The sequence below is a fragment of the Sinohyriopsis cumingii genome, unplaced genomic scaffold (assembly GCF_028554795.1).
Source record: "Sinohyriopsis cumingii isolate HCF-2022 unplaced genomic scaffold, ASM2855479v2 utg001831l, whole genome shotgun sequence".
NCBI lineage: Eukaryota > Metazoa > Mollusca > Bivalvia > Unionida > Unionidae > Sinohyriopsis > Sinohyriopsis cumingii.
The window spans coordinates 577086-598096 of record NW_028316065.1 but is presented as its reverse complement, the minus strand read 5'-3'; the positions used below and the strand labels follow the sequence as shown (position 1 = coordinate 598096).

The window sequence follows — 21011 nt, the reverse complement described above, 5'->3', positions numbered from 1 at the left end:
CTATCTGAAGCTTATTCAGTAAGATTAATGTAGCATCATATTATTAAAATAACTTAGAAAATATATATATAGTTATGTATCATTAATTTGCATTGGTTTTTATATTATATGTTATTATAGTATAATATTATGTTGGACTTAACCTTGTCTAAAAAAATTATTTCTACTTGAAGAAGTAAATTCCAGCCCAAGTTCATACACAACAATAATACAATTGATTCTGCAAGATTGTAAAGCTTGAATGAATCATTTTTCCAGTGACAAGATTATATAGTCCTCTACTTGACCTCATATCAAAATTTTCATTTTATAATAAAAGCTATTAACTGATGAAAAATTTATATCTAGAAGGTTCCACATTTTTACAAAATAAAATGCTAGTTATAATTAGAAAGTCTGTCACTAAAATTATATTACAGAACCTGGAATAAGTCAGGTATACCAGGAGAATCCCAATAACCTAGACCCATACTTAAATAAACAGGTTTACTTCTATTAATAATGATCCTAGTTTTAAACCCATACAGAGAATATTTTAGCTATGTATTAGTTGTTTACAAAATTTTAAAAAAATCAATAATTCAGGTCAAGTATTTATAGATATGATTGTGTAAAAATATACTTATTGAGGATTTTCTGCATATTTATACTTGGACTCCTGGCAGCTTATTTGGTAATGAGTCTGACTTGTAATCTTAGTGTTGGTAATGAGTCTGACTTGTAATCTTAGTGTTGGTAATGAGTCTGACTTGTAATCTTAGTGTTGGTAATGAGTCTGACTTGTAATCTTAGTGTTGGTAATGAGTCTGACTTGTAATCTTAGTGTTGCATCAACATCATCCTGTTCATAAATTGGGAAGGATTGGGGGAGGAGATAAATCATTGCACAGATTCAGGTTAGACAGCAAGTTCCATGGACCACTGGTATTAGTAATGAACATTTGTATAATATATTTTCATTGCTTCCTTCGAGTTAAGATGTGGAAATGAATAATGATACAAAAGTAAGATGCTGCCGTGTACATTTACATGTATTTAAAACTGAGTAATTTCCTTGTTCCAGGTACAATGGTCATCTGCCCCAAGGTAACAAGGGACGCAGGAGAAGCAAGTATGTTCTCTACAAACGACCTCAAGCCAATGGTGTTAAACCATTTAGGAAACACATTGTGAAAAACCCACACTCATCAAAGGTAGGGATCCATATTGTCATGGCCAATCTGATGCACAGATATAAGGTCACCTCTTACCATTTATTCATACAAGCGAATCAAATTAAGCATTTCCTGTATTGTTAGGAAATTATTAGTATATATATACTTATTGTGTCTTGACAAGGTTGCTACATGTGTAAAGCTCTATCAACCCTAGAAAAACTGTATTTATCAAGGCCACATGTTAGTGTGATTTATAATTCACTGTAGCAAATCAAAATCAAGTCAATCATTTTTTATTTAGATGAGTTAAAAAAATTGTTATAATTAACAAAAAATATGCTTTTTAGCTCATTAGGTGAAATGCAGATATAACACCAAGTAATCAATGTCATAAAAATAAAAATGAACAGTAAACATTTGGTAATACAATATTTTGACTTTCCAACTTGATAAAGTGCAAAAAAAGAGAAAGTGGGTTGGGAAGAGGTAGATTGATGGACAATCAGATAGACAAAAAAGACCCGATAGATTCTATCAGTGATAGGTAATGCATAATGCGCATTGGATCAGAATTGCATGTACTGACTATACTGCTGATAACATCAGGTACACTGTTGGAATCTTACAATACCCTCACATTTACATGTAAGGAGACTTTCAGCAAACATGTTATCAATCGAATTAGAAAACAGCAAAACTTCAAAGTTGTATAATAATTGATATATATGGTTATGATTGATAAATAGCAGTTAATGTTGCTAACTTTCAGAAATTGTAATGCTATTTTTAATTATTAATTGAAGGACAAGAAAACATGACCTTAAATCAGAGTCTTCCAGATCTGCCACATAAGCACGATTCTAATCCACATTGTGTCATACCCTGATTGCAGAGATGTTTGGTCATGTATACCAAAAGTAATAAACACATTTCTATAAGAAACTTCAGGTTGCATATGGGAATTGCTGTTGTTGTTGTTGTGGGGTTTAATGCCATTTTTCAGCACACGATAGGCTATACATGGCGGCAAGCATTAATGGTGGAGGGAAACTACCTGAAAGAACTACCGACCCACGAGAAGCTACTGGCAAGCTTTCTCACATACCCACATTGGCCGAATTCGAGACTCGAACCCACGCAGACAGAGGTGAGATGGCAGTGATCCGTAATGGAGAGTGCTTTAGACCACTCAGCCACTCGGGGCCCCTATGGGAATTGCATGTATTATGATATTAGTAATGTGTCTTTTTACATTGATAAATAAACATAAGTAAATGTACATTCATTTTATTTGCAAATTAGTGAGCAAATCAACAGTTTATTGCTACATTATTAAAATGTAAAATCTTCCAAAAATGTCCATTAATATTCAAGAGGTATGTGATGCATTTAATTCCTTTCTGATGATCTTTTACATTAAATATTATGTTTTTGTAAGGCATTTACAGGATGCACCACATACTGTTCCTGTTTAGGTTTAGTAAAAAATAAATGACTTGCAGATGAAATAAAAATCTGACACATTCTTTTACAGGCAATACAAGATTCCAGTCAGCATTCTGTAACTTATACTTTATCTCGAAACCAGGCTGTGATAGTGGAATATAAACAAGATCCAGATACAGATATGTTTCAGGTGTGTATCGTGGTGGTTCATAAATTAAAATCATTTATATAAGAAACAAAAGCATTTTTGTGACAAAAATTAAATTTTTGGTGTTGTTGTATCCCTGTACTTCAAAAGATGTGCAAAGATATTGTGATCCAGTCCAATAAATATATATGTGGTTGGATGGACATGTGAAATATCCTTGAAATTCTACACCAAGGGTGTCCAGTCTTTTTGGGCTGGGGGCCAAAACAGGGAAATGATTCGAATTGGGGTTTGCATGAGCAATAATACTTCCTTATCACTAATTATGCATATTAGTTAAAATGCATATTTGCAAAAGGACTATATACATGGCAGCAGGCCACACATTGTGAAGGACTGGGCCACAGGTTGGACATGCCTGTTTTATACCCTTAAAGTTAGACCCATGATGCTAGGGTCATTGGTAGCCCTATGGGTGTTGACCATGCCAAAACTTTAGCAATTTGATACCCACCATCATTTTTATATTGATGTTTGACTATGATACTTTGCATGCATCAATCCAACAATCAGAGCATCTTAAACATTCCAAAGACCCTTTCATTTCTGATCCCTTGCTCTTCCTGATTTGACAGAAATATGTTCACCAAAAAAGATGGCTGGAAGAGGAAATCAGTCTTTCCATATTGGTGGCAGGAGGGCCATGATTGATCATCATGTAAGGAGTAAATCTTGTGTGACAAATTCTCTTTTTCCAAATACTATACTTTGTGGTAGCACAAGAAGGAAGCCCTTATGTGAAAAATGAGAAAAGCCAGAGCTTCCTGAGGACAAAAAGTTTGTTGAAGCTATAAAATCAGTAACTACTGCTAGAAAATCTTCTGTGAACACAGGTCAAGTGGAGAAGTTACCTTCCACAAAATTCAGTCTGTGCCAAGACTGATATTACCAGGCACAGGCAGAAGCCAAGTTTACACCCATGACACCTCCCAGACTTGTGTGAGCAGCCATCCAAATTGAGAGTGAAGCAGAAAATGCAAGTAATCATTGTAACAGGGTGACAAATAGGAACTACAGTAACCACTGACATCTATTGTAATGCAGGCTTGAAGAACTGTAACAAGTTAATCTGATCTTGTCCATCTTTTTAAACACCTATTGTTTTAATTTCAAAGCCATCATATGCTTTGGGACTGCAACACTATCAAGAGAGGAAAGCAAAAAAAAATGCATTGTTTGAAATCATTGCCATTTTAATGATACTACATGCCACATGATCTTACTTGTGTTTGGATTGGAATACATGTTATTCATATCTTTTACCTGACTTCTCATGAGAGATTGGTAATGACTTCCATGGTAAGTAAGCAGCAAACTCAAGGGCTAGACCTAAGGTACATTGGAAAATATTTCAGTTCCACTTTGAATCAAATTTGACAGCTGATCATTTTGAAAACATAGCGTATCTTCTGTTCTTGTTTGCTAACATTCTACAGAATGTTGCTATGGATATGATACATAAAACTTGGGCATTTCCTAAACATGTCAGCAAACAGTGGTTTGATGATACTTGAAAAAATGTTGCCTGTGAATAGAAGAGAGTCTTTGAGATTTTGATGCCAGTTCAAAATTAGAATAAAATGCTGAGTGAAGCAAGTCATACCATTAGAGAGAGCAAGTAGAAATGGAGGTCCTATGTCTCTTTGTTAATCTTTCATGCTTCTGTTAAATCATGTTGGAATATGGTATGGAAAATCATTGGAAATATAAAAACAGCTTTATCAAGCACTTAAAGAAATTTGATAAATTGATATATTGGTCACTACCTTAACAGAAATTTTTAAGCACCTTGGGTGAAACACTCTTTCCAAAAGTTTTTACCAGATAACTATTCTGAAAACTTATGCCTTGTTCCTTTAAGTTTAAATCTGCTACCAATAAAGATCATAATAAACCTTTAATTCTCAAAGAACTATAAGACTTTATTGGAAGAGGCCATGACACTTCAGCAGGACCTGCCTATATCCACTCTTAACTACTGAAATACTTATCTGATACAGATCTCTGTACACTCCTTAACATTTTCAGTAAAGTTTGGGAAACTAGTGACTTCTTGCCATTATGGCAAGAAGCAACAATGTTTAGCAGTACCCAAACCTGGAAAAGAATATACCAACCCTGGCATCTGTTTTAACAAAGCAGTGTTTAGCAGTATCCAAATCTGGAAAGGACTTTCCCAACCCTGGCATCTATTATTAAATAGCACAAATGTACAGGATCAGCATAATTAGTGGAATTGTATAAATTCTGGATCAGTGGTACAGCAAAGGTTGACTCATAACAGGAATACCGCTGGAACAACCCCAACCAGATGTGACCATGTGTATGGATTCAAGTACCCTCATTGGGGAGTCCATCTGTTTCCAGGTACATGTATCAACATTATAATTGGCCAGTAACATCAGAGGACATAGGTCTACACATCAGTCTCTTGTGCATTTTCATTCATCTTCTGTATGTGTATGAATGAGATAGAGGAGTAATGTACAATTAATTTTATTCTTAACTTGTACATATGACATTTCTTTAGTAAAATTTAACTACATTAAATCTAAATTGACAGCTGTGTTTCTACTGTCTTTTACACTTATGGAAGAACATATTTGTATGGGGAAAATATGTATTATGTATGAATTGACCATACAGAAGATATATGCATAATTGCCTCCAATTTATTTGTCTTGTATACCTTTTTTTTCCTACGGGTGTTTTCCCAGGCTTTGTTTATAGCTGACATCATTATCGTGTGTCTGTTTTTGTTTGTTTTACTTCTTTCCAACTGCACATGTGTTCCCTCTTGCATCATAGTGTGCAACAAAAACCATTTTAAATGGGATCACCATGCTTGCTTGATTGTGCATTAAAATGTTGAAGTACATTATCTTTGAATTTGCCGTTACATATTTGTGGAGGAATTTATACATTAATCTTCATAAGCGCAAAATAAAGTGAATAAATGCCATTTAAAGGTATCAAATTCTCCAAAATGAATCCTATAGCTGCAAAAAGGGACTCAGTTGTACAGCTGACATCAGCACAAGCTCTACACAGGCACCCATCGCAACTCTCACCGGATTCACCGAGAAGTTCTTTTTAGTAAGAAGATTTCATTCATTTCTTCTTCCCAGACATAAGCCATGTTGTGTCTAGTTATGATGCTTGCAAGTTAGGAGAGGTTTATCCTTCATATGGTGAATCCAACCTTATCTTCTGAAAGGTTATATTAACTCCTCCTATTACCTAGTCTAATGTTAATATGGTCAGGGAATATATTCAATGTAGAAAGCAAATTTTTCAATAAATTATAATTTCTTCTAGAATACTTACCCAATCACATTATGTTATCCTTCCAGCAATGTGATCATCATGTTTATGTTCACTCAGCTAAAAATTACTGCTCCAGTGGCCTAGTGGTTAGAGCATCCACCTCAGATGAGGTAGGTCGTGGGTTCGATCCCTGGCCGAGTCATACCAAAGACTTACAAAAATGGTACTAACAGCTGTATCGCTTGGCGCTCAGCATTAAGAGGTTAGTGTTAGGACTGGTCGGCCTGGTGTCAGGATAATGTGACTGGGTGGGACATCATGCTACATGTCTGTGGCACGATGCCCCAGTGCTAGACATCACTATAAACTGTCACACTGCAGACATCGTAGCAACATGACTGATTTTTTTTTTTAATATGCTAAAAATCCAGATCACACACATACACACACACTAAAAACTAGTGCCACATGGTGTGGGCATGGGGAGGTAATGGACAAGATTTGCTGCCCTTTGTCTATATATTATTGACAGGAAAGACAAACTTTGTCTTTTGGGAGTGCTGAATTTTTTAACTAGCAGGGTTAATGTTCCTAATGTCAATTTGATTGGGTAAGTATTCTAGAAGAAACATAATTTACTTGAAAATTTGCTTTCTAATCTGTCCAAAGAATGAAGGAGCATATGACATGGCATATTGTGCATCATGCAGTCAGATGTTGGTTTTTATTAACACATTAACCCTGGAGCATTTTGTCATTTTCGCCTGAAAATCAAGTAAGAAGCACATTTTGAAAGCTATTTCTGAATAGACTCGAAAACACCAAATCCTTGATCATCTTTCAGTAACATACTGCCTAGTTGAGTTAGAAACATCGCTTTTCATTGGCTATTTGACTCGTGCGTGAGCAGAAGGGTAAAAGTTATTCTAAATGCCCATCTTATCCTACTTTTTGCAACGGCTTATCTGTCTGTTTGCAGTTCATACTGGTTTGCCTTAGATCTGAGACCAAAAAGTCTAAAATCTGGATACAAAATCGGATTCCGACCACGGGCGAATTTTGGGTAAAAAAAAGTCGGGTCCAGAAAATGAGTCTTTTATTTGTATTTTTTAGTGCAGCTAGATATTCCAGATTATTTGGTATCATTGTAGAGCTACATCTGTCTACCTTTCTATAATACCACCCACTTTAGTGTATCATGCATGACCATGACAGAGCTCTGCAGTAGGCTACTACCTCCTGCCCCATTAAGTCGTTGCTAGGGGTTAATGTGTTAATAGGTTATCAGAGAGGTTTAGAAAAGCTTAACTGAGAAAATCCAGGCATGATAATTTGGGTTTATATAAGCAATATCTTGTATGCTGGGTTAAGGTCAAGAAAATCATGGAAAAGTTGTAGGCTCACATTGACTGACACTGCTATCATGCCTGAAACAGTAATATAAACATATTTTAATAAAAGTTGCAGGGTAGGTTTGTATCAACAAGATTTTGAACAAGACAGATTGCATTTATGACAAAATTTTGGTAAGACTGTATTTGCCACAAGTATTTGTTGATTTATATACATAATCACTTGGACAGGTTTGATGATCATTCTATTCTGCACGTATAATAATAATAATAATAATAATAATAATAATGAAGACTTTGTATAGTGCCTAATCTTTAGAAGCTCTAAGCGCTTTACATTAAACAACACCTGTAAGATAAAAAACATATAATAATATTATTACAAAAACAAACACCATGAAATTAGAAAAAACATTAAATAAATAAAAATCAGTGATTTGATCTGGGTAATGATAATTTGTAATGCAACTGTGTTCTTTTGTGAGCATTAACAGTTTGGTAAACATGAAAAGTTGTCTCAGTGCTGAATTAAGTGGCTTGTTTGTTGTGGGCTTCTTTTTTTTTTCATTTTTCTTTTAGCCAACACATTTTCTCAGCTAGAAGCTCGTGAAATTTATTCATGAAAGTAACAAATGTTGAGTCCTTACATTTGGAAATATGATACAGGCACTGAGTGTCTTGTTTTGTTGAAATGATAACGATGATTTCATTTTGTCTTTTTTTTTTAGATCGGAAGGTCATCTGAGGATCCAATAGATTTTGTTGTAATGGACACCATTCCAGGTCACATGAGGACCGATAGTGATACAATATCCCAGAGTACAATATCCCGATTTGCATGTCGGATACTGGTTGACAGAAATCCACCATATACTGCCAGGATATATGCTGCAGGGTTTGATTCAGGGAAAAACATATTCCTTGGGGTAAGATTGTTTTTTAAATCGGTATGTAGGATTTTGAAAATTGAAGACTATGGTCATGTTAATATAAATTAATAATAAAAATTTGAAATCAAACTATGTAAAAATATTGTTCAAATTTTAAACCAGAGGCCACATGAGTCGAAATAGGAGGTCCTGTTAGCAGTGATTTGAAAATTGTAAGACACGGTGAAATCTTTGCCTTTTAAACTGCTAGAAGCTTTTCCAGTCTGCTTTTTGTCATATTCTTAACTGTGATAAAGTGTTCATCCTTATCTAGGAATTAACACAGCAAACTATGATAGATAGATATGGTACTTGAATAAACAGATTACAGCTCAAGGATAGTCAGTTATATTAAATTATTAACAATATTATGCATGTATTTCAGGAGAAAGCAGTCAAGTGGTATAAAGGGGAGGAGATAGATGGGTTAACAACCAATGGGGTTTTCATAATGCAGCCACAGGGAGGATTTAATGCTTCCAGCAAGACAGGTGTTTGGAGGGAGATATCAGTGGGAGGGGCTGTTTATGCATTAAGGGAGTCCAGATCAACACCACACAAGAGTAACCAGGTGGGTACAGTTTCTTGTTGATAATTTGAGGCAGCTGGAAGATTACTGTGACTTTTCATTACTTGAATAAATATAGTTATAGGCAGCATCAGCTATGAAAGAAGTTGGAACACCAAGGGAACCTACTTACTCTGCATTGCCCAGATGCAATGGAACACCAAGGGAACCTCCTTATTCTGCATTGCCCAGATGCAAAAAGCCAATAATTTTTTGGGAGAAGTTGAAAATATAAACTCAGTGGTAAAAAAAGGTCTCATTAAAATTTTCCAGCATGGGGAACCTTTTGAGACAATGGTCCAGCTAACTAGTTTGTCACATGCAATTCCAACTTATTGGGAGAGTGTCCCCCCCCCAATTTTAGGAAGCCCAGTGGGCGTAAGTACCCCAGCATGTAATTTAGGACACATGGGGTTTATGTACCAGATTCATTGGATCCAACTCGTTATACCACCACACCATTACTGGCCATCTAACTGTCCCAACATGGAGACCTTTTCACTGAAACTGTCCAGCCAACTTGAATGTACAGGGATCCTAGTGAAGATCTGTGCATCTAGCTGCACCATCGGTGACATATCATATTAGGCCTGAGGTTTCAGTGAGAAATCTATCTGTCCAGCATGCCCTTGGAGCAACCGATACAGGTGATAGCTGACTGTCTTCTATACTGCCACCATCTATGCCTAACATACACTGGGCAAACCAGTCAGCAGTTCCGGCAGTGCTGGACTTCCAAATGTTCACTGCTTACCCACAAGAGAGAGCTAGTGACATTTTCAGAGATGATAGACTCAAGTCATAGATGCTGCCTGATATGACTTATCCAGGGCTGAAAGTGAACCCAGATTGGGATTCAGAGTATGACAAAACTTCTTCAAATCAATCTTCGACTCACAGAGAAATCTGACCATAGCCATGCTTGCAAGGCGATGGGCAGGATCAATTCACTTCTCCATCCATAAGGATGAGTATGCCATCCATAGTGATTTTTACGACACATATTTTTGTGTCTTTTTTTCTTTGGTTTGCTTACCATGACAGGTTTATCAATTCAAACACCTACCCTTTGGCCTCAACATAAGCCCATGGGTTTTTACCAAAATTATGGATTGTGTCATCATCTACTGTGATAGCAGTGTACCTGGACATTCTCCTCCAGAAACATATGGTAAGTTATATTCTACTCCAAGGCAGAAACGATCTTTTCACACTTTTTAACCATCTAGGTCTTCTAGTGAACTGGGAAAAGTCTGACTTTCACCCATCCAAGATTTGGTCTCTCTGGGTATGGAGTTATCACCAACCTGAATCTGTTTGTAAGATTTCCTCTTGTTCACCTAATCAAGATCATTGGATTTCAGAGAGAGAGTTTATTATTCATGTGGGGCCCCGAGTGGTCTAAAGCGCTCTCCATTACGGATCACTGCCATCTCACCTCTGTCTGCGTGGGTTTGAGTCTCGGATTCAGCCAACGTGGGTATGTGAGAAAGCTTGCCAGTAGCTTCTCATGGGTCGGTGGTTCTTTCTGGGGGTTTTCCCGGGTTCTTCCTCCACCATTAATACTGGCCTCCATGTATAAGCCTATCGTGTGCTGAAAAATGGCGTTAAACCCTACAACAACAACAACAAATATTATTCGTGTGGCAGTGGACTTGGATGGAAAATGTTAGAGCAGATGGATCTTTTCAAACTTCAAAAACATGACAGATCAGATCAAATCAACAATGCATTACAAACTTTAAAAGAAGATTATGAGAATAATGTGTTACAGCACTCAGAGCACCTATGATCATCACAGTATTCTAGATCACGATCATTCAGCGAAATCTATACATGTGGACTAGTTCAAGTGAGTGCTGAATGTAAATAATTTTTCTGTATATTTTGTTTGTATTCTGATTCAGATCAAGAATTTTGACCAGCTGCAGAACCAGGTTAGTCATAAGGTCATATCTTATTCATACTTGCTCTAAATTGTAATTCTGGCATGTAATATATTGATTACACTATTAACGCCAAATTACTCTTGTTTGCCACTTGTAATAGCAATAATTACGCTCATGTCTTGGGGGTGTGTGTGTGGCATGTATGCACTGTCAGTCAGTTGGGAAGCATTGTGGGCCATTTGCCTACCCTCGCATAGTTCTTGTGCCAAAAAGAATCCAAAAGTTACAGGGTCAGAAATGCAAGATGATTCTGATGACCCCTCTCAGATGGGACAAGTCCTGGGTCTCCAATCAACTTGATACAGGAATAGATCTGCCCAGAAAGTTTCAGCCAGCCCGAATCTTCTCAAGTAATCATGGTCATGAGTGTTCTTTCCCTGCTCGGACTGTCTTCTGCATTGCCTGGATCTTATCAGGGCAGCCTTGTGAGACAAACAATTTAAATCTTTGATCATGGAAAGAATCTCAAGATCTAAAGGACCGTCCATACTGAAGGCTTACAAGGGAAAGTTGCATGTTCTCAGGGACTGGTGCCATACCAATAGCATCATCCCTCTGAGTGCTCAGTCCTTCAACTGGCTGACTTTCTTCTCTGGCTCTTTGAAGAGAAACATTTTGCCCAGTTTCTATCAAATGCTAGCACTTTATGTTGGACACATCAGCATCATGGTAGATGTGATATTTGGGCATGATAAGTGCAACATGATAACCGGGTTGGGGTCGGGTTATAATGGAACACTTTTGATGGTGACAAAAATACAATGTTTATTGATGATCGATTCACTGAAAAAGACTTTGTTTGATTTGTGCACCAACAAAATCCAAATATTGGATATTTAACAAAATATGCGCAAACCAGATAATGTATTGCAATTTAAATGAAATGTGAACTGCAAGAAAAAAATTTAAGTAGTAAAGGGATGCAATGATTAACGATACAATGTGATTCCACACAAACAATGGAAAAAAAGATTTACGTAAACATTGACAATTTCCACACAATTTTACTAAATATTATAGTTCACTCAGATAGTGATGTATGATGTGTTTCCACTCAAATAGTGAAATATGATGTGTTTTCACTCAAATAGTGATGTATGATGTGTTTCCACTCAAATAGTGAAATATGATGAGTTTTCACTCAAGTAGTGAAGAGTTTTCACTAAAATATTGAAATATGATATGAAACATTGGGGCATATATCTTGCAGAGTCTAACACAAATCCGAAAGGTCTTCTCAGCCCCAGTGCTCTGTTGAATGGTTTGAGGAGCCATCATGAATGGTCAGCCCCTCTTGGTCTCCCTAAAGATCCATAAAATCTCTTGTTATTTGCAGACCTGTTGGTCCAGAAGCCTTGTTCAGCACCACATGGTGACCTTTATCTTCTTCTGGGCCAACGTCACCCCCGATAGCAGCATACTGGGTATAACATAATCCAAGTTAGCACCACAGCTAAACAACACCTACCATATAGAGCATATTCAAACATACAGCATAGCTACCACTGACGTTTGCAAGAAATGCGGTCAGCAATGTTTTGATAGAGCTTTGGCCTTCACACAGTGGGTTTTTGTTTTAATTGATGATTAAGACTGGATGAATTGTCAAGATTATAACATGGTCAGATAAAAATGGGGTCAGCATCGGTTTTGATAGAGCTTTGGGCTTCACACGGCGGAATTTTTGTTGAAATTGACGTAATTGTCAAGATCATAACATGGACAGATGGGCTAAAAATAGATTTTGTGAATTAGCATGCATGCACACACACAGAGAAACAATTAACCTTGAACCAAACAGGGTACCAGACAAAGACCGAAAAATCATGTGACAGTAATGTATCACTTCCTTTATAAGAAGGTTTTTCGTTTACGAAAGTTTTGTCTGCAAAATTAAATTGCAGTACTGTACAATTAGCAACATAGGAATAAATCATTATAAAATTTTAACATGTCATCAAGTAAATGAAGAAATAAACTTTAGAACGAAAAGTTAAAGTTATTCGACTTGGTGAAAATGGGGGAGAGTTCACCTGCTGAAAGATTTTATGTTGGCAAGATTTAAATAAACAAGATTGTAAAAGATAAGGAGAATATTCTGTAGCATTGGGATAGTGGAGTAAATGGAAAGAGAATTATTTTAAGTGTACAACAACTTATGTACCAAGATTTAAATAATGTTTTTGAATGGTTTTGTTATTCGCATGCCAACAATATTCAACTCACATTCCATGCTGAAAAATAAGAACTATTAATTTATGTTACCTTGAAATAACTGTTTTTAAGACAAGAAGAACATTTTAATAATCAATGCTACTTTTAAATGAAGATATTAACTGCTTTAAGTTATATGTAACTTTCCTACTATATACACATATACATACACATCTTACAAATATAGCCCCCCTCTGGAAAGGCCACCCATTTTATAAGGCCACATTTCCTTTGGAGAAGGGGTGGCCATATAAGAGGGGGACCACTGTATTTTAGTAAATTATGTTTCTCCAAGATGAAGAATAATTACTCATCCACATTATGATAAATTCCGCTCACACTTCCATGCAAAAATGCAGGCATCCAAGGTGATGTATTTCTCAGCTTAAAACTGGAGCCACCTAGCAGTGGTAAGGGAAAGGTAATGGGGTAAGAGTTGTTCATATAAATGATAAAGATACCATTTTGTCTTTCCTTCGGGGTTGGATTTTAGAGGTAGCTGGGTAAGTTGAGAAACATAATTTACTAAAAAGAATTGCTTTCTGCATAAAAATATAAGTATCTACATATAGGACTATTAAACATGGGGTAGGCATATAATGTGCTGCTCAATGAACTCTTGTTTGACTGTTGACCCATCTCCATCATGGGTTATAGTTGGTATTGAAGAGTGAGAGCAAGACAAGTAAAAATTAAATTTCCAGTAGAATGTATGGACATTCAATGGACATAGCAATATTTGGAAAAACATCCCTTTTATTAAAGTGAATCATGTATTAGCTGTGAATCAGTAATCAGCACTTACCTAATTGGGTGGGTGATTGGTAAAGTGGCTACGGGACATTTTCACTTACCATTTGGCAATAGAATTTTCAACTCCTGACATTGCATTTCATGCAATATCGCTTTCAGACCTATATCCTCTGTTACAAAATTTTACTTTAAAGTTTGCTAATGAGTATTCTGAAAAATCAGATTGCTGTATTTGTCAAATCAGTTTCACTTGTGTCTTAGGGATTGAAAGATAATTCAAATGCTTTCCCTTCCTTACCTTGTAATTACTGCCCAGCATAAGTATTTGAAACAAGGATTGTTTTAATAAAACATGCATTTTTTTTCCACACAGATTCTTGATGAAGATAACATTCTTCATGATGGTACCCTGATTGACCTATGTGGGGCCACATTGTTATGGAGATCAGCACTTGGTCTGATTACTTCACCGGTAAGTAAAATATGCAGATACAAAATTAATTTTGCAGACAATAATATATTTCAAAAAAAGGGTTGGATTTTTCTCATGCACAGGCATATATAGTAGAAGATATGAGAGTAGTTGCATTATCCACATTAGCCTTGACAATCTCGGTCAGTTTTGTCACCATTTGCCCATTCATTTTGTATGCTGCTACATCTTGGAGCAATATATTTAGAGCTAAACAGCAAAATTCACTATGTACATACATGTAACTTTTTTCAGTATCAAGGAGGATATTCCAAGGAAGATATGAAACATCACCCTTTTAGGATTTATGACTTTATATTTTCTTGGTTTTTAAAACTTTTTAACTGCGATAATATTTGCAAACTGGTTTTATGTCTATTTTTTATTTTTGAAAGGAATTTCATTTATTGTGTACTTGGTTTTTTTTCCAGTAGTCTTGTTTGGACTGGAAAGGACAAGATATAATATGAGCTAACTTATTTCATAAAAAATCAGAGTTACATACTTTTTCGTGGCAGTACTCTTGTTATTTCTAAATTTGCATCTGCTTCTGTGGTGACTATTCCAAAGTAGGTAGGATTGAAAATACATCAGGAGTCGAGATTGGAAAATAAAATACCATTTTCAGCTCTTTAATCAAACGTTTTATATGTGCAAGTCTGTGAACCAAATTGATCCATCCTGAAAAGTTTAAAGCCTCGATTACTTTTTTAAAAAACTCCTGTATATGTGTAATTCATTACAAATGGATTCATATTGGCAAGTTTCTATTCCATGGCATTCATAGCATCCTGGAGCCAACTTCAATGATTTTACTTGTACAGGTGGTCTGTGGACCTTCTTCCATACAAGTAATTGCTCCATAATGGACATTGGCACACCTACTTTGTATGTATCTATTAGGGTGCCTCAGTTCACTTTTATGTAAAGGTTTTTGTTTGTAATAAAAACACTTGTGTAGATTTCTTTATTGCTTCCACTCTGGTTGGAAAGGTTAGCTTTCTATACACAGTTTACACAATTGTGTCTTGCTCATGCATGTTTATATAGGCAACACTTGAGTGATGTTTATCTGCATATGCATTCCATTGTATTGAAAGAGCATTTAGTCATTCACATGGGTAGCCTATGCAACTTCACGAGATCGGTTCAGGCTACAATATTTATATGTGTGCATGCCTTTATGCCCTTAAGAAACTCCTTATGTATGTATGTATGATTCTGTCATTTCTGGTACATACAAGTGAGTTTCCCTTACCACAGCATCCTTAGCCATGGAACACAATTCTTCAATGATTCTACCTGCACATGCTGTCTTTAACCATCCCTACAGGTAGTATTTGAAATGAGAGCATCTGCTATCACATTTTTTTGGTATAGCTCTGTGCAGGCCCACTGATTTATAGTTCTCTATGCAACTTCACGAGATCGGTTCAGGCTACAATATTTATATGTGTGCATGCCTTTATGCCCTTAAGAAACTCCTTATGTATGTATGTATGATTCTGTCATTTCTGGTACATACAAGTGAGTTTCCCTTACCACAGCATCCTTAGCCATGGAACACAATCCTTCAATGATTCTACCTGCACATGCTGTCTTTAACCATCCCTACAGGTAGTATTTGAAATGAGAGCATCTGCTATCACATTTTTTTGGTATAGCTCTGTGCAGGCCCACTGATTTATAGTTCTCTTCCCTAATGGCATTGTCATATATTTTACCTCTACACTTCATTACTTTATTAGACTGTCTTTTATCAATTTCTGGGTCAACTTTAGGTGTGCACCGACAACTTTGGTCAAAATGCAGAAACACACAGCTAAGGATGACATCAATCTTCATTCTGACCTTTCCTCATTGTGAGACTTTCTGACAGGCAATGGAGATCAGTCAGCTCTTACCCTTCAGCCATGAAGCATTGGATATTGACACGCTCTGAAACAACTCCAGCACTAAGTCACCACTACAGGACTCAGCATTACTGGCAACTCCCTCTACATTGCCTCCACGGAGTTTGACTTGAGACCTATTGTGGAAAAATGAAGGACAGAGCTTAACAAACAGCCAAGTTGCCTCCCACTCAGCAGACATCCTGACCATTTGTGTGGATCAAACATTCTGTAACTCATCCCAGCCTGATGATATCCGTCCCACACAGATGGCCTATTTCGGTTGCAACTGGCCTAGGCCAGATACTAGGGATCATGAAGGGCCAAAACAAGAATATTATGGGCTCAATCACTAACAGCCCTGCTTTCAGTACATCAAACCCGACTTTTGCAGACATGTAAAGAGACCAGTCTAATGTCTATCATCTCAAGACACTCATTTGCCATGATGACAAGATTAGTTCCTCGTGTTTCAACAGATGTCACTTTGCAGTCTCTTTAATTTGCCACGAGAAGAGACTCTTTACTCAGCAGCTGCCTTGAAGTCAAAGTTTCTAATTCAGGGCTTTCTAGTTAGTGGGTAGCAGACCTCATCACTCTTTGTCAGCTGAGTCTCATGCATTACAGGAGACCTTAGCCTTACCTCATGCAACCAGAGAGATATGTGCTTGTTCTCAAGTAATGTCATCACTTTTAGACCAGCTGATGTCACGGGAAGATTCAGCCTCCTAAACCTCCACTGAGGATATTTTCTGCCTTTGACACCTTCAGCCCTTATCCTTTCATCAACAACCTTGATCATAGCTTCAGTGTCTGTTGATCTTATGATGAAATGGAAGAGCCAAACTTCAATTGCTTCTGCAGTGTGAGAGAGTTATAGACATTCTGACCTGCCTTCAGTTCATTTCATCAGTTCATCTGCAGTTCTACCTTGGTTTATGCCAGAGTTTGATTTGGAAACCCTAGCAGTTGACAGTGATATTGCTGCTTTGGGGATAAAAAGCCACATTCCATCATATGGCCTTTGATGACACTCAGCAGCAAGTATGCGATATTGTTACCATGGCTTTGATGTTGGACTTCGTCTCCATGGCTGTCTTCCAACAGGTGGAACATAGCTTATCTTACCACACTGAATACCTCAGGGAATGCATGGGAATTGGTCTGAAGGATGGCCCAGGTACTGAACAGAGCCACTCAACACACTTTGGCCAATACTGTAGCCATAGCTACAAATTTATAATTGGTGGAACACGACTCAGTGCTCTCTGTCTGCACTTTCCTGAAGGACCACCATAATGCCAAGCTAAGAGCACAGCCTTTATCCTCTAATTTCTTTTTAATGGCCAGATTGAAGAAGTTTATCAAACAAGCCACCAAGGAGAGTAATTTCCCTCCCCAGTAACCACAGCATCAATACAGGGATAGTATGGGAAATTATCCCACCCCAGTGACCACAGCATCAGTAGAGGGATAGTATTGGGAATTAACAAATGTACCCAAGGGCCAATCTGAAAACCATCCTATCAAAGCTCCACCCAGCAGTGCTCACAGTTCTCGCAAGCCAAAGTTGATAAAGCACCAGTAGGGTCCTATCATACATTCCTATGTTTCTCTGCAGTTTATCCCAGACTTTTCTAGGTCACAAAGGCAGCAGCACTTCTGCATCTGGTCATCGACCTAAGCACCCTCAGTCCATTCATTCCTGCCCCCTAGGTTCTCAGTGGAAACACCACAGTTACATATTGAACACCTTCCATGAGTGAGACTTTGCCATCAATGTTGACTTAAAAGATGTATACCTTTATGTCCCTATTCACAAGACTTCCAGGACATTCCTGTGATTTGCATACAACATCATATACCAATTCAGGACTCATCCATTGGGACTTCACATCAGCCCCTTGGTCTTCACTCGTAGAAATGGTGCATGTCCATACTATTTCTACAGTGGCAACATCAGGTAACCTGGATGACAATGCGCAGAACATCAAGTAACCTGGATGACAGCCTGCAAAACATTGAGTTACATCTAAACATGACATGGTAACCCCTTGTTACACTGCTTACCAACCGAGGCTTCTCATCAACAAGGAAAAATCAGACCTGGTACTCTCTCAACAAATTGTGCACCTAGGTATGGAGTTCCATAAGCAGGCAACATGGTTGATCTCCTCAAAATCTGGCATTGAAAATCTGAATCATGTTGGCTTCTTTATTCTTGAGGGAAATTATATCCACATGAGAATTCCTTCACCTACTAGGCTTGCTCAAAGTGACACCATACCTCATTGCCCTAGATTGTCTTTTGCAAAACATTCTTCTGTCCCACTGGACCATCCTCCTCCCATCTGCACACCTCCTCCCATCTGCAGAGTTGTTCTATCCAAACTTGGCTCATGGCAGGTATACCTTTGCAAAAGTAATAGCCTAAGATTACAGTCTCTATCAAAGCAAGTATGGAAGGCTGGGGAGCCCACCTACCACCATCCTTTCGGGAAGCCAGCGATGCATGGTCTCCTTAGGAATGATATCTGCATATCAATATTCTGGAGATGGCAGCCATTGTGAAAGATGTTCACTGGTGGCAGGAATATTTAAAGGCAAGGGACAACTCTTCAGTAGTAGCTTATCTCAGACAACAAACAGGAACCAGGTCTCCAGACGATTGCTTCCTGGTGTGGGACTTTCTAAAGTGGTGTCGTCAACAATCCACCCACAAGTTTGCCATATCCAGGACACCTAACGTACTAGCCGTGTCTTTGTCCCAGAACAATCAACTAATACAGACAGAATGATCTCTTTATCCCTCAGTTTTCACTCAGATATATGTACGCAATGGGACTGACCATTGGTGGATCTGCGACAAGGTCGAATACCAAATTCTCAACCTTTATATCTCTAGTCCTGGACTCAATTACCTTGACATTCGACATTCTATCGATAGATTGGAACAGTCTGGATGCATATGCCTACCTACCAACACCTCTAATTACAAAATGATAGAGAAAGCAAGAGAATCAAAGTATGGCCTTATCCTCATTGTACCACTCAGATAGGAGAAGTCATGGATCAACAATCTCATCAATCTCGCAATGGAACTCCTTGGAAAATTTGGATTTTCCCTCATCCACTCATACAACCTTGAAGGCAGTTGTTTCATTTCTACCCAAACCTGCACATCTGGATTATCTTAAACAGGCCCTCAGAAATAAACAATTCTCACAACCAGTCATGGAGAGAATCACTCTAGCATGAAGGCAAATGGCATATTTTCACCCACTCGTGCACAAACAAATATATCATACCACTCCAGGCATCTATGCCACAAATAGCTAACTTCCTCTGGCTCTTTAAAGAAAGTTTGCACCATCTTTGATAAAAGGTTACTGACAGATGAATACTGAGACATTATGTCACCATGGAAGAGAAGATATCAGAGAAATAAAATGTTAGCCCTGTGCCCAAAGTGGAACCTGTCTTGGGTAGTAAGCTGACACCTTTTCAACCACACTCAAGGGCATCTCTGGTGTGCCTTTCATACAAGACCTGCTTCCTTGTGGCATTAGTGATGGCATGCAGAATTAGTGAATACATGCCCCCTCAGCAGATCCAAATTATATGCAGTTCCAACAAGACAGGTCAGTCTTGCTCATGACTGCTTAACGTTTGCTTAACATATCCCAAATTTAAGAAATATCCTGTGTTTCACAGCACACGCTACAAACAATGTTGAAAAGTTTTCACAAATCTAAGGGCGGGAAAAAATAACAAAGTAGCACCAAAATGCACCTTGTTCTATCGACAGTCTAAACTGATTTAAACAGGTCAAACATTGTAACACTTTTTCCAACATGTGTTTTGGTTTATTATTTTGAGTTAACGATAGACAGGGTTATACAGTGCAATGTCACTTGTGTCTGTCTTGAAAAAATTGTGCGTTTGTTTCCTTTCAGAAAAACTGTGAATCTAATGCTATAAATTTGTTCCATGACACATTGCAGTGCCAAATTAAGGATAAAGCTAAGATATTTGAATTGAACAAGCTTGTCAACTCAAGAATTTATTTCATCCAATGATTTACTGATTTACTGTTTGTAAGGGTGTATGTTTTTTTTTTAATACATGACAAACAGAACAGTTCACATAATTATGATAACTTCTGATCATATTTTTGGTGAAGTATCTTCAAATGAAACAAATACCATTAGGATTGCAATCAAACTTAATACGATGGATTATTCCTACTTTTGAAAAGTATCACGATACTTATGTTTTATTTTTTTATGGTATATTTTCTGTAAGAAAGTTTCAAGGAAACACACATTCCACTTATAAAATAGAATCCATAGGAAAAATCCACCATTATAAAATATCACCAGAGTGAACTGATGATGAATGCAACTGAAACATTCTCACAGAATAGTACAGTTAAACATTCCTTGATGTATTTTGCAATAAGATTGAAACAATTTCCATGGAATCACCCATGGTATGATTGTTCGTGCATTAGTTTAATTATTTTTAATATTATTTTTTGTAAATCGCCTAGTGGCGAGACCCAAAAAAACATGGCCTATCTCGTCTCTGTGTGAAGAGCTAATGAAGTCAATTTGAAGAAAACGTGGTAAGAAAATAAGTCTAGCCAATGAAATGTCTTATGAGTGATGCATTGTTTTGTTCTAAGGCAGTGTGGCAAAATAATGCCTACACTTTTGCGTTGTTACCATTGCAATGCAGACAGACAGACTGGAACTTAAATCCTTTGTTGTGTGTTGTGCCATTTCTTACCACATCAGCTACT

General features: G+C 37.3%; 1 protein-coding gene across 1 annotated transcript in view; it reads left to right on the top strand.

Moving 5' to 3' along the window:
• The window catches only part of LOC149771468 (protein pellino-like), a 52500-nt gene that overhangs the window by 20953 nt on the left and 10536 nt on the right, over positions 1–21011 (top strand). The window contains exons 3-7 of the mRNA XM_089948415.1: positions 1064–1193; positions 2692–2793; positions 8159–8356; positions 8745–8930; positions 14217–14315. Of these exons, the coding sequence (XP_089804541.1) occupies positions 1064–1193; positions 2692–2793; positions 8159–8356; positions 8745–8930; positions 14217–14315 (715 nt within the window). The remainder of the gene's footprint in view (positions 1–1063; positions 1194–2691; positions 2794–8158; positions 8357–8744; positions 8931–14216; positions 14316–21011) is intronic.